Raw genomic sequence first — 15,584 nt, forward strand, 5'->3', positions numbered from 1 at the left:
GTTTGGCCAGCTACCACAGGGGGTGTGGCCAGCCCCCACTAAGACTTTCCAAGCCTTTAGAGACTATGGGCTCTATTTATTAACATTATTTTTACTTAAATAAAGTGAAAAAGGGTGTTTTCACTCCCTTTTCACATTATTATAGTTTCACCTAAATTTACTACAGGGCAATTGGAGTAGAATAAGTTAAATTCTACTCCAAGCCCTAATTATCACATATTTTTAGTAAGATCGCATTTCTCATAATTGTAATGGGAAATGCGATCTTCCTGAGATTTACTAAAAATAAAATGTGAAAAAATACCGGGGGTCCTGTGATAATACCACCTGGAGGTGGCATTATCCAGGCTTCCCCAAGTTCCCCAACTCCTGCTCTGCCCTAACAGGCAGATCAGAGCCTGGAGCTAGAACCAATGATCAGCTGTGTGGTCTAAACAGACCACAAGCTGATCACTGCTAAAATGAAAAACTTACCTGAGTCCAGGGCCAGTGATCAGTGCTCCGGTGATGTCCTCCGGCGCTCCAGTCAGCTGGTCACAGTGCAGGATGGGAGACTAGCTGACCGGAGCCCTGGAGGGAGGACATCAACTGACCAGCGATGACCACAGGTAAGTGAAATTAAGGAGGTCGCATGGGGGGATCCGGGGGCTCCCGGGGGGGGGGGCTGGCACGATGGGGATGTAGCGGTGGCCGGCGCATGTGCGGCAACTTGTCACTATATTTTTTCTGCTGAATATAGTGATAAAGCTGCGGAGGGGATTCGCAGGGACAGAGCGTTATTGCAAGCTCTGTCCCTGCAAGAGATTTTTAATAAATCCCTGTAATATTGCCAAAATTCAAAATTCTGAATTCAGTTGGAAATATCACACTACAATCTCCATTCTAATGCGGATTGTAGTAAATAGGGCCCTATGAAATTAACCCTCTTATATGAGACTTATAGATTAACAATGTTTAATATGAGTGCACATTAGAAGAAGGGGTGGGGCAATGAGGTCCACCAGGGATTTCCCCTGTACCCCTGTGGGTAAGTCCAGCCCTGGGAGTGTGACAAACCAACTTGTGTGCAAACTATACCTCCCAACATCAGGTAGAGTGCCTATCACATTGGAGCACACCGATTTAAATGATTCTGTGGCCATAAAGTAGATAATAATTGTGCCACACAGAACGTGCATTTGAGAAATGCAGTTAAAGCCTACATAAACAACATACAATTTGAACAATGTCGCTAATCATAAGTCTAAACTACGTATATTAATTTTTACTTGCAGTTTTATGGGTAGTTTTACAAACACATTGCACTGTCACAGACCGGCATTGCAGTTTTAGTTCTGAAATAATGCAGTTTGCGGTTCATGGATGGCAAACTGCACATCAAACCTCAAAATGGTGGTTGTACATCCCGGTCAATGTATTCTGTGAAGATGAGAACCACATGGCTAAAGTGAGTAATATTGGCTGAAAAAAATTATTAATACCAAGCAATGTCACTTTTTAATTGTTTGAAGATAAATTGGCGTATACAATACGGAGATAAAATGAAGGGCTTTTCAGCTATTGCAAACTGAATAATATGAGATAAATTTTGAGCCCAACATTAGTTTTTGGTCCAAGTCACGTTATGTTTTATCATAAAATAGGGTGAAAATCATGATATATTTAGGAAGCTGTGGGAAGAATATAAAGGGAAGCTGAATTATGAGAAGATCCTGTTACAGTTCTCCAAATATTATACAGCCATGACTAAAGGAAATGTGGGCAATGTGTCAAAGTTCCATAACTTAATTAAATTTTATGCAGGGCTGAAATTTAGGGAACTTTACTCTACATAACTCAGTTTTTAACTCCTTTAATGTTCAGAAAGAGCATAAGGCAATTTAGTACAAAATATCATACCATAGGTATGCAGCAGCCTGATCATCCTCAACTAAATTGAGGCATAGATTTATCTTGCTAAACAATATATAGTCTTTAACAATCAAAGGCAGTCATATTTATGCAGAAGATATATTTAACATATAAATTCTAACACTCCACAAGTCATTTATCGTCAGCCAAGCACGGTCCAGTAAGATTAATAGACATGAATCACACTCTCCTTTCCAGGTAGTAAATGAAATACCGGAACTGATTTACTACTTCAAAAAGTAATAAAATAAACAAGGACATCATACTGTAGACACTTAGGGCATGATTTGGAGATGTACGTTAACCCGACATCAGGATGCGGCCTGGGATCGGCCGCTACTCACCACCGCGCCGACATCCTTGGGCTTAGGTGTTCAGTCGTTGGGAGTGGAGTTGAGTGATGACTGAGTATTCTCCCCGGGGTCTGCTAGGGCTTCTGTGCGTGCGTCCTGGTGCAGGGCATGGGCGCAGCCATGTTGGTCCATATCACCTGACTAAGTCTGACTCCAGGAATAGGAAACTGCTGTTTATCTTCGCTTTCCCTGTGACTACGATGCCAGTACTGTTTCAGACTCAAGGTTACTTTCACAGTGCATCCCACAGCTAGTCTGTGTCTGGCTCTTCAACACCATTGGAGCCATCTCGCGTCTCTGTCTCCTGTGCCTTCCTGAGCATTTCCACGTTTGAATTTGTAGTGTCTTATTTTGTTTAAACCTCAAGCCTTGCCTCAGTTTATCCTCCTGTGTTTACCCAGATCTGCCTAATTTGCTAAGTTTCCTGTGTCTCCACCTGTACTGTTCTTAAGCACTAGCTTTGGTGGCTTTCCCTGTGTATGCTGGCCATACACCTGCATGACCAGCTTAAAGATAAGATTCACATATGACTCCCCGGAGCTCCCTGGCAGTCCCGGCGGTACGATTTGTTGTTTTCCATTGCACGTGATCTGTCATACGATCGATCGTGTGCCTCATGCGCTCATCAGGGAAAAGTCATTGAATTGACATGAATGGACGCACGATGCATCGCATGCACAAAATAAACAGTACGATCTGCACATGATACGATGCATAATATGGGCTGCACATCTGATCATACGATCCGTTTTAGGAGCTGCAGGAGCGCGCATCGGATCATATCCTACTTTAAAAATGCATGATTTCCACACGATCCATCGTACAGTGCGTCGAAAGTCGGGTACTTGGCCCGAAATCGCGTAGGTGTATGGCTAGCATTAGAGTACCCTGCACAGCTACTGTATCCTGAAACTATCTCCAGTGTAACAAGTACATTCACCAGCGACTGTGTTCCCTGCACTGTATCCTGAAACCATCTACAGTGTAATAAATTCATCAGTACATCATTTCACCCAATATTGCAGTGACATTTTCTAGTCTCCTCGTCTCTCCCAGGTACCTAGCTCTTGGGGAGGTTAGGTTGAGGAAGGGGGGGGGGTCGGGATAGGGTACTTACCTGCCCTTTCGGAAACTTCTCCCTTCAGGCTGCTGGCATTGGGGTATAATCCGGCAGCTATTCAGCCACCGGGACTTCATACCCATTCCTTAACACTGCACTAATGCCTGGGCATACAGGGGCATGCAGCATTAGGAGATGGCATGAAGTACTTGCCCGGTCCTGGCATGGGACTAGACAGTAAAACTTTCATATTCCAGAGAGTCCGTAAGGCATCAGTATATAGTTGTAGATACAAAATAAACATTTCTTTGGCGTACAGTAAGTTACTCCCGTTTTATTTCCAGCTCTACATTGGCACCAATGTGTCTAGATCCAATAGCTTTGTGTGACAGTAACTTTGCTTTTGTTTTATCTTTATCTGGTTCAACACAGCTACAATTTAGTAAGGTTGAACTTCATGAACTATATAAAGACCTATCGTCCATGATTACACTTCAGACCACTCACTCTGCTCTGTTATGAAGAAAATGCAGTCATTAGCAGTGGTGTCTCCGGAGGAGGGGCTGGAGCGCAATACAAAATTCAAATAAAGAAGCCACACCAACTGCCACTGCAAACGCTGCCAAGCATCACCGGGCAGTTGGTGTGGCTCCCCTATTTGAATTTTGGACTGCGCTGGAGCCCCACCTCTGTAGATTGTCAGTCTTTCCTCCACCATCTTCTCCAACTCAAAACTGGTTTCGATGTCATTGCATTGACTACAAAACATTTGTTGTGTACTTTGTATTGTCCTGTTCCACTGGAGACATAGGGCGGTATTCAATTAGTTTCGCACCTGCGAAAAAGTTTCACCTGACCGACTTTTCACCGTCATCGCGGGTTTTGGCCGCGCAAACTTATCGTGCAAGTCCCCGCTTTCCGCCGTATTCAGTTCCAAAACAGGCGAAACCAGCAAGCGGCGAATGCAGAACAGGCGGAAAGTACTGTCAGACTTGGGGAAATCAGCCTTACCCCCAAAAAAGATGCAATAACATTGGGGATCAATGTAGAAGTGTTCCAATAGCCCTAGTAAAACTAATTGGGGTACTGAAGTTGTTTAAAATCTTTGTTATTAGCGTCCTTGCAAAAGTGGTGAAGAATGGCATTAAGCAGTATTTTTTGGTGAAAGTAAGTAGTTCCATCAAATGTGGGGTGCATGAAAATGGGTGTTAGCATATTTGAATGTCTCTAAAGTGAAGTTTTAGAAAAGTAAAATTCCTCCATCATACAAGCACATGCAATACCAAAAACACTTGGCCCCTTCTTGAGGCACCCCCAGAAGCTTATTTCGCTATTTTTTTAAGTTGTCCCCCCATTTTTGCCCTCAATTTCAAAGATGTTTTTTGGGGGGGTTCCTGGATTTTTTATATTCTTTTTTGAGTGAATTGTCCTTTGGCGGGTGTACCAAGGGTTCGGAGTGGTTTCCCAACATCTACACCCCAAAATATAGATTTTACACTTTTTTTCACCTGCTATTCTGTGGAGAAAAAGTATTGCCTATTTCAGTGCCTTGACTTTCCGCATTAGGTGAAAACGGAATGGAATTGAATTCGGAGTAAAAAAAAAACGTGAAATTATCGCTAAAAAACACGCAAAAACGGCTTTTCGCTTCTAATTGAATAAGGCCCATAGACTGACATCAAAACATCAGTTTAAAAAATGGCCTTTTATTTGTATAAGCAGTAAGAAACAATTTCAAAGCTGATCACATAACAATATTAACAATAATAGATATGAAAGTCAGGATCTAGTCTGTATAGAAGTATACAAAATAAAGACAAAAAAATAATAAAAATAATAATACATCATTTGACATCTTTGAAATGAAAAATTGTGATTTTTATTTACCAATATACTGTAATATGGGCTTAGTGACAATATTATTTAGATATTCCAGACCCTCCAACATGACCAGTCCAGTCACCTGTGTTGAAACACCTGTCTCATCAATTACCTAGTTCAACACAGATGACAGCAATCATATATTATGTGGAAAGTCCAGGAGCAGAGCATTTTTTACCTAATGGAAGGGGTCATATGTTGGAGGGTGGGATATTCCAATATGCTACAATGCAAAGTCCAATGATGTGGTCACTACAACTCTGATGATCAAGGGTATAATATAAACCACAGGTTCTCAAACTCAGACTTCAGGACCCCAAACAGTGCATGTTTTCCATGTCTCTTCACAGAATCACAAGTGAACTAATTAGCTCCATCAGTGGAACTTTTAAAATGTGTCAGGGAGTAATGACTACACCTGTGCACCTGCTGGGTGACCTGCAAAATGTGAACTGTGTGGGATCCTGAGGACAGAGTTTGTGAACCTCTGATATAAACCAAAACAGATGTGCCCTCTAACCAACATGATCCACTCCATTAGGTACAAAATGCTCCTGGACTTACCTCTTAATTTATGATAGCAGTCACCTGTGCTTAAAACACCTGTCTCATCAATTACCTAGTTCACACAGGTGACTGCAATCATACATTAGGTGGGAAGTCCAGGAGCAGAGTGATTTGTACCTAAGGAACCGGGTCATATTGGAGGGTAGGCAACAACTATTCCCTGTGAAATTGCAAGCAGCATACTCCATCTGCCCAATATGTCTCAAGCTTCAAAAATATGTCTCTGAAAAATTTGTGCTTAGTGAGAAATTCAATTGTTTTTTTTGTGGCCGAAGCTAAACTGCCAGGAGCTATTCAATTGATTGTGCTGCTGGGCGTGAATGCCAAAGGCACCCATTATTTATTGCAGATTTCTGCTTGCAGTCTCCTGAGGTGTGAGGAAAAATCCCACCAAAGTAGGGCTATTGTTCTCCTTAACCTTCCTGAGCCTGGCTTTAGGGTCTCTTTAGATGGCTTTAGTCACTTTACACAACTAATCTTCTGCATTTATGGCGAGACATCTGCGATAAATGATGGGCAATTACGGCACAAACAATTGAATAGTTTAGATGGGAGCAGCAGCCACAAAAAAAAACTATTGAATTCCCTCCCTTAAAAGTTGACCAACTGCACAATAAATTCCTTTTTCCACCTGCAAGTTAGATGCAATTCTCACAGTCAGTTCTTGCTCTCTAGGATATGTTATTTATTTGGAGAACTCAAGATACAGTACACTTATCATCCAGCACACCATGTAGCCACCAACTACAGTACGTCTCTATAGTAACCTGGTCGATATCGACCATACGTGCCCGTGCATCGCAGGTCGTTGGCGGGCGAAAAATGCACGATATGAACGATAACGCTATGATCGATATCGTTATCGTTCATATCGTCCATTTTAATTGTACCGTGTGTACGCACCATAAGATCCACTCAGACTCCAGTCAGACTGTATTGTGGATACTTTCCTTCGATGCCAGGGGCATATCCATAATGGGTGTAGGGTGTGCAGGGCACACAGGCCCCTGGGTCCAGGGGTGCCCCGCACCGCACACCCTGCACCCATAGTATTACCTACCTCTCCGGAGTCCCACGTCGGCGCGGGGGTCCGGCACTGTGAAAACGATGGGAAAATGACCGCCGCGGACATTTTCCCGGTGACCTGCGCATACTCTGTAGACTTTAGGCGCACTTTAATGCCCAGAGGCTATAACTCTGGCGCTGGCTGCGCACAGCTCAGTGCGCTGCCAGCCGCCGGACAGAGAGGAGGGGACCCTTGTCGGAGACTGCACACAGGCCTCCTCCTCTTTAGAAACGGCCCTGTTCGATGCACTTATGCACTGGCTTAGTGATAATGCACTGTCTATGATATTAATAATAATAATACCTATAGTATAAAATAAGTATTCCAACTTTGCTACTGTGCAGGGAAGCCTAACTCTAGTTTTTTCTCTTAAAGCCACCTGTCACTTTCCAGATGGAATACAATAAAAAAAGAAAGTGTGACTACATTAGATGTATTATTTAGGGCTCTGAGTTTGTTCTCCGTGACATGCCTGACGTTGGACAATAACTGATGACGTCAGGGTCCTCTCCGTGAAGGGGATTTAGACATTACCATGCCGGTATGTGACAGAGTACAGTACAGTGTGAGTGTGTGGTGTGATGTGCATGGTTCTTGTACAAAGTTGTATGCTCCTCCCTCCCTGGGGCCTGGGTCAGCTGCTCTGCGCCTCCTCAGTCACTTTGTAACTAGTACATAGCGCTGGCCTTGCGTACACACACAACACACTCCTTCCCCACCACCGGTGTCACTACGTCTCCTGCTGTCACTGACATGGCTTGGCTGCCGTGCATGCTCCTCCTGCTCCTGGGCTCCTGCCCGCAATCCTCCGATGCCCGGGATTACGCTGCACCCCGCTATAACATCAGCCTGGATCTGCCACCTGAGCAGCGCTGGGAGCCGGTCCTGAGACACTACAACTACACATACCTGCGGCAGGCTATGGATCATTTCTTTCTGTGAGTGTCTGAAACACATTGGTAGCTGTCAGAGTGATTTCATTACATTATTACAGTAACTAAAGTGCTGATAAATGTTATACACAAGTGCATGAACAAATATAAATTATTGTAACCCACTAAGAGCTAGATTCAAATAATAACAGTTTTGTTATGTGCAGGATAAGCAGCAATAACTATTTTATTAATGTATCAGAGCGAGGCAATTTTTAATATATTTTTGGCAGCATTTTTTTTATAAATAGTATTTTACTGTATATGGATATAAAAGTCAGTGATGAAAACAGAAAAATAAAATCTTTATTCTCATGAATATTTTTAAGCACTTAGTTTGCCCCTGAAATATATTCTATGGGGTATATTTACTAAAGTGAGAGTTTTTGAAATAGAGATGTTGCTCATAGCACCCAATCATATTCTAATTAACATTTGACTAGCACCTGTCTAGAAGATAATAGCTAGAATCTGATTGGTTGCTGTGGGCAACATCTCCCACTTCTAAAAACTCTCACGTTAGTAATTATTGTTCCTTTATTTTTCTTGTTTATTTTGATACCTAATATCTGTTCCCTCCAGTTCTAGGAAAGTTATTGGGCTGGAAATTACTGTGGGCAAATGTAAAAGCCCACGAGTTGTGGCAAGTGCCAAGGTCTCAGAGATTTCGCCGTAAGATTTAAAGTGGCACTTTACTTTTAAAGGCAAAAACCAGGTTTTAAATCTCACGGCTAAATCGCCAAAACCTTGGCATTTACCACAACTTGTGAGCTATTACATATGGCCCACTACGTGTTTTTTGTTCTTTTTTTTTAATTTTCTTTCCAATTGGCAGCATGTGGCTGCAGTCCCTATGCACTTTAAAACACGGTGTATCATTTTAACGGGATGTAGTTACCATCCCAGCGGTTGGGATGCTGGCGCTCAGAATACCAGCGCCGGAATCCCAACAGCAGATGGAATCCCGGCTCCAGAATCCCGACCGAAGGCACCCCAACGATAAGTATTAGGGTCAGAGGGAGGATTAGGTTTAGGCACTAGGTGGAGGGTTAGGTTTAGGTTGCAGGAAAGGTGGGATAGGGTAAGGGTTAGGGGTTAGGGTACTTACGTTCAGGCATCGGGATTCTGACTGTTGGGATTCCGCTGTTGGTATTCTGATAGTCGGCATCCCGACCGCCAGGATCTTATACCCAATCCATTTTAACAACCTAGTCTGTCTGCCATAAAAAGGTTGATAGTTATTAAGGGGTTAAAAACCTTTTGTAAGCAGCCAATCAGAAGTTTTATTTCATTTATCTTAGTGAAAAAGCAAACTGACAGTCAAATCAGAGAGATTGCTATATATAGTTACAGTAAGTGTACACCACTTTTTAGTGTCAGGCACATCATCTAGTGTGTACCCGCTACGTCGCTGACTATGTGCGTTCCCGTGCATCGCTAGTGTCATCGTCCAACGGGCAACATCCATAGCGAGGGCCATGCTGCCGGATGCAGCATGACCCCGCCGTCGCTTTGTTGCTTCCAGCATCAGCAAGTGTATACGTACTTGCCAATGCCGGCACCCCACCGGGTCCCGTCGCTAACGAGGTCGGTACACACTAGACGGCCTTAATGTCGGGTACACACTAGAGGATTTGTTGTCCAATCCGGCCGGATCGTACGACCTATTGGGCACATCGTACCTGCTATGCTGCTGACGATGCTCGCTCCCACGTGTCATCAGCAGCATTGCCCAGGTAAGACAGGCGACATTGTTAGCAAGGGCCATGCTGCCGAATGTAGCATGGCCCCCGCCCTCGCTTTGTCGCTGCTGGCATCGGCAAGTGTGTACCGGCCTTAACAGTTACTTTATGTAGGTGGGTGACTGGTTCAACACTGCAGGACATTCTTTTTTCCTTATTTTTTCCTCATTAATTTTATTGGACTTATTTACAGCGTAGGGAGAGGGATAAAAAAATAAATAAAAGGGGCAGGTATGGGTACTAAGTCATACTCCAGCCCTATACATGTAGAAACTGTCATAAGTACATAGCTAGGAAGGGTATACTTTCATTGTCAAGACAAGAATCCGTAAGGTAATAGTCAACCAGTATCCAGTACCAGGTCTTCCATAGGGGTTTCATTAAGGTAAGCCCGGCAGTTTTGCACCATTGGTTTTGCCCATGCATGTTCAACAGAACTACTCTTAACCCAAATTAATTTCTTGACATATCTCCACTCAATGTTATTATGTTATTATTGTTCCACTTAATTTTATTATCTTTATTTATCCTTCTCAGCATTGATTTATCTTCTTTATTACATTTTCCATTTTGAAAGTTCAGCTCTGAATTAATATTAATATTAATATTACATGAGGCATGCGTCTATAGCACAGGTTCTCAAACTCGCTCCTCAGGACCCCAAACAGTGCATGTTTTGCAGGTCTCCTCACATAATTACTAGTGAAATAGTTAGCTGCACCTGTAGATCTTTTAAAATGTGTCAGTGAGTAATGAATACACCTGTGCACCTGCTGGGTGACCTGCAAAAAGTGAACTGTGTGGGGTCCTGAGGACCGAGTTTGAGAACCACTGGTCTATAGGATAAATGATAGGATAAAGGTACCTTGGCAATGATGGCTTCACCCATTCTATCACTAGCTCCACACATATACCAGCAAATCATGAGATTTCAATAAAATTTGAACTTAACATCTTTCAAACATCTAGTACCTACCTACACCATTCACTGTACTGTGTCCTCCCCATCACAACTATAGCCTGCTTGCTTTTTCCAACTATAGCGAGTCGCTCTACCCCATCTTCACTTCCCTCATACTCCACCCTGCCTTTGGTTGTTTCTTTGTGTCTAATTGTTATCCTTTGTTATCCGAAGTACTGATGTATAATTGTGTGCTGCGGAGACCTTGTGATTTCATATAAAGAAAAGATATAACATGTCAAACATTAGTTGCCTAATGGTACATATAGTGCAAATGGGATGTAGTTATTATCCCAGCGCCAGCATCCTGACTGCTGACATCCCGACGGTAAGTATTGGGGTTCGGTTAAGGTCCTAGGGAGAGGGCTAGGGTTAGGCTGCGAGTTGGGGAGAGTTAGGGTTAGGCTATTAGATTTAGGCTGCGGGGGAGAGGGTTAGGTTTAGGCTGCAAGGAGGATGGGGTAGGGATAGGGTTAGTATACTTACGTAGTTGTGTCAGGATTGTAACCAAGTCAGGATGCCAGCGTTGGGATTCTGAGTGCCGGCATCCTGAGCGCCAGGATCCTGTACCCAACCCGTGCAAGTATATTCCATCTACTAACACACGAATCCATTCAACTGTGCCTTTGACCTATATTATTCCACTTTTATTTACGTTAGATGAACTCCAAGGCAAGCATACACACCCAGGCATAACTGGAATAGACCCTCATAAATTGTTGTTGGGCACAAACAAGTCATCTCTAATCTACGTTGATATGTATTTTCTTCATGAGTTTGTGGTCTCTGCATAAAACCTATCCAATTAAATAGTTGAGTACACTAAGTATGTGTACATCTGTTTTACAGCACAACGTTACCTAAATGGGTCCATGCTATCATCCGTCCGCTGGCAGAGGCGGACTTGGTATTTCTAGTTCATGAACCGTATGCTGGAGAAATAAAGAGTATATCCAGAACACTTGGAGTTTGTGTTGGTGATATAGTTGCCTTAAACCTTTGCTATGAAGCTACAGCGTAAGTACACCTACAAATTTCTGGAATAAATTGAATTTTTTTAATGTGTGACTAATAATATTATACTGTAGCTGTAAAATGCTGTTTTGTGAAGGTTGTGCTGTTGGTAGTTCTTTTTAAAGAATGGTGATGCTTTATTTTATAGTGTGTAGACATGCTTTAAATTTGATTTGGCACATTTGTTTATATCCTGTTAAGTTCAATGACATTTCTAGTTTACCTAATATAGCATGTCATTGCAGTTCAGCAGTTCTAAGACACTAAGGGGTCTTTTTACTGTATACAATCAGGAAACTGGCTGCCTTAATACCGACAGCCGGCTTCCCGATTGTCATATCCCGGCGAGGGTGAAATGCCGGGCGTCTAGATGTAGACGCCTGACATGTTCCCGACGCTGGGAGACCGGCGCCCGGCATCCCGATTGAAGGGACGCCGGGCGCCGCGAGTGGACAGCCGCTTTGGGGGAGGGTTAGGTTTAGGGCACCTGGGGTGGACTTAGGGTTAGGCACCCCCCTGGGAGGGTTAAGGTAAGGCTAGGGGGAGGGAGGGTTAGGGTTAGGCACCCCCATGGGGAACTTAGGGTTAGGCACCCCCCCGGGGGACATTTTAGGCAGCGGGGAAGGGGGGGTTAGGGGTAGGCACTTAGAGGGGGATGAGGGTTAGGCACTTGGGGGGGAGGTTAGGGTTAGGCACCCCTAAGGAGGGTTAGGGGGTTAGGTTAGTTTATACTTACCTTAGCGACGATCGGGATTTCCAGCGCTGCCGGGCTCTGCTCATCTGTCAGCCAGGCGTTGCCGGGATTCCCTTTTTACTAAGCAGTGTTAAGAGACAGAGTGAAAAGTAATAAGGTGCCAGCTAATAAGCTCCTTACTGCCATCTCACAGGCTGTGTTTGAAAAATGACAGTTGGGAGCTGATTGGCTGGCACCTTATCACTTTTCACTCTGTCTCCTAACACTGCTTAGTAAATAGACCCCTAAGCCCCATTTATCAAGGATCGCTTTTGCAATGCGATCAGGGCATGCCAGTAACGCCCCTGATCGCATTGCAAAATGTGATCCTATCTACTGTATTATCCGGTACATGCAGGGAGACGGGCTCCGAAAGGAGTCCATCCTTGAGATGTCTCCGGAGGGCAGTCGGGGCTGCTGTGCATGTTATGTAAAGTCACACCCATTACTCTAATAACCCAGGTACCTGTAATGCTAAGATAGTATAGCCTATCACCCATTGTTTCCGCACCCATACTTCAGTCAGTTGGATGTATATCTATGAGCGATAATGATATCGTTCAACGATATATCGTTAATTTTTCTGCAGTGAACTACCAACGATGTGCGTTCCTGCATGAATGATAACGATATCTATGATCGTCCGTACATGCAAGCCAACTTGCACAATATTGTCAACTTTGCCTGTTCAGAGATGTGGCAGGATGACTTCACTGAAAGATATCTTTCAAGCGGTTGGTGGTACAGATCGTACCGTGTGTATGCAGCTTTTTACACATGCCCACCAGGATCACAATGCAGAATTTGGCAGCATTGGCTAATTGCTGCAACAATAACTACAATGATATCTGTGACATTTCAGATAACTGTCACTTTTAAGCATTACGTTGCAAACAGATCTATTATATCTATTGTATAATGCTGCTGTTGTCTGTCTAGAGCAGACTCAGTAGAGAGCTCCAGTGAGGCCCACCTACTCCCTCCCCTCACTGCTTTCACTGGCTGAGAGACAGGACACAGGCCTCCCGCACAACACGTACACACACACCACATCATCCCACTTCAAGTGCCGAGGCCTCAGTGTGTGTGTGCTCAGTGTCGGCAATTGAGGTACAGTGGGACACCGGCAAGTGGAGGGATGACAATGCGATTCACCGGTTTACAGATACAAGAGAAGAGACAGAGGGGTGAGTATAGTGGGATAGAGAGGAAAGAGACAGAGAGAGGGAATAGGGGGAGACAGAGAGGGAAAGATTGGGCGAAAGAGAATATGAAGAGTTGGGTAGAGGGGGACAGGAGAGGGGGAGGTTTCAGGGAAAGAGAGAATAGGGGGAGACGGGGAGAGTGATAGGCAGGTAGAGAAAATTAAAACCTTGCGCAAAAGCTAGCAACCCGCCGAAGGACAGTTCCAAAATACTAGTTAATACACAAATACATTAATGCCAACAAAGGTATGTAATGGTGTCATTCCGAGCTACAAAATATTAATGACTAATCCACAAGTGCATTTTTTGATTTGCTGTTATTGAAACATTTTGCACACATCTAATGCAGGTAAACCTGATTCACTTCCCAAGGCAGTTCATTAGAATATGAAAACAAGCACCAGGCATACATGTGACGTTCTGTTATACATGCCGTGTCATCCGTCCCTTACTGTGTGACATGTGATTGCACATGGCATCAATTCTATTTAACAGTTCATCTAGGGGTCTATTCATTATGTTAATTATCTGGGTCCGAACGGACCCCGATAAGTAACATACTAACTCCCCGCGAGCTCCGGAGCAAATAACCATTGCTCCGGCATGGAAAAAGCTGATCCGATAATCATCTGTCTCCGCGAGCGGCTTTACTGCGCAAGCTCCGTTCATGTCAATAACACAGTCACAATAGCTTTGGAATGTCTGTGTCATTACTTGTTCAGACTACAGTACAGTATGCTTCTTACCATTCCTATCTTATTCAAGGTTATTTTCTGGACGTAATCAGGATCATCCCAACAATGGTGCTAATCTTCAGCTTTTATCACATCTTTGGCAGTCATCTTTAAAGATAGTGTTAATAATATGCAAGTTAAAGAAAGTTACTAATAGAACAGTTTAAAGGGCAACTTTTTATTTTTATATTCTATCCAGATAATGCATTGTAATAGTTCCAATGTCCTTAGGACCTGATTCATGCCCACTCGCTCACTGTGTATCGATTTTTCGTCCATCTGCGCATGCGTATAATTCGCAGTGCGCAAGCCATTCATTGTGATCTGATTTTGGTTGCTCGTAAGCCACTATCAAGTCGCTAGTTTGAGTGACAGTGCCGTTTGTGGGTGATAACAGCGGAAGGTGCTTGTGAACGGGGGAGTGGTGTTGCAAATACAGGCGTGTCAGGCCGGTAAAATGCCATTTAAAGGGCGTGCATAATTAGCAAAGTAGCATCATTGTACACGTCACATGCATGTATTTCAGCCCGCACTGATCGCAGTGCTTCCAGCGGGGAAACGCAACCCCAGGGGCTGCGAGCAGCTCCGATAGCCCCGATTAATCATACATTTCATGGAGATGACGTGTTGCGAGTGGCAAGGGGGCATCTTCAGACACTTGCGAACGCACTTTGCCGTAGCTCGCAAACACATAGTGGGATCCTTACGTGACGCAGTGCGATCGCTTAATTTAAATATCCGGCCCCTTTTTGCCAGCGAGCGATCGCATCTTGCGAGTGGGTCTGAATGAGCTCCATAGTGTTTATATTTAAGCCTTTATGTGCCAGAGCTAACATTATATGTAACATGCGGAAATCTATGGTTGCACCAAAGAGAAAGGGCTTACTCATATGGAGAATTTAACAATGTTCTTAGATTTATCTTCTAGACCTCTAAAACACTAGTAAAAAACATCTGAATTTCTTTCCACAAGTCTTTAGCGAATTATATGAAGTGTACCTAAACATTTAAAATACATAAGAAAAATCATTAAACTACAAGTACAGCCCAAGAACACAGCGGTAACAGGGTCTCCAATTGGTAATTTTTGGTATATATGTAGTCAGATTACCGCCGTCCGGAATCCCGACAATGGAGTCCCAACCCGGGACTAAAGATAGGCGTCGAAATCCCGACGCCTATCTTTACCCCCACATCGAAATCCTGACGCCCGGCATCCTGAATGAAGGTAAGTGAAGCTTTGTAGCTGTTAGCCGCGGGGGGGAGGGGAGGGTTACGTTTAGGCACCACCAGGGGGACTTAGGGTTAGACACCCCCCGGGGAGGGTTAGGACTAGGTTATGGGAAGCGTGGTTAGGGTCAGGGACCCCCCCCCCGGGAGGGATAGGTTCAGGGTGCAGGAAGGGGGGTTAGAGTTAGGCATCAC

The 15,584-nt window shown here is 43.9% G+C and overlaps 1 protein-coding gene across 1 annotated transcript in view; it reads left to right on the forward strand.

Annotated features, from left to right (window-relative positions):
- Positions 1–7,481: 7,481 nt before the first annotated feature.
- LOC148477657 (N-acylethanolamine-hydrolyzing acid amidase-like) overlaps positions 7,482–15,584 on the forward strand; it is a 43,999-nt gene continuing 35,896 nt past the window's right edge. Inside the window, exons 1-2 of the mRNA XM_088456413.1 lie at positions 7,482–7,776; positions 11,323–11,490. Of these exons, the coding sequence (XP_088312539.1) occupies positions 7,592–7,776; positions 11,323–11,490 (353 nt within the window). The 5' untranslated portion in view covers positions 7,482–7,591. The remainder of the gene's footprint in view (positions 7,777–11,322; positions 11,491–15,584) is intronic.

The sequence above is a fragment of the Taudactylus pleione genome, unplaced genomic scaffold (assembly GCF_031769625.1).
Source record: "Taudactylus pleione unplaced genomic scaffold, aTauple2 ptg000703l, whole genome shotgun sequence".
NCBI lineage: Eukaryota > Metazoa > Chordata > Amphibia > Anura > Myobatrachidae > Taudactylus > Taudactylus pleione.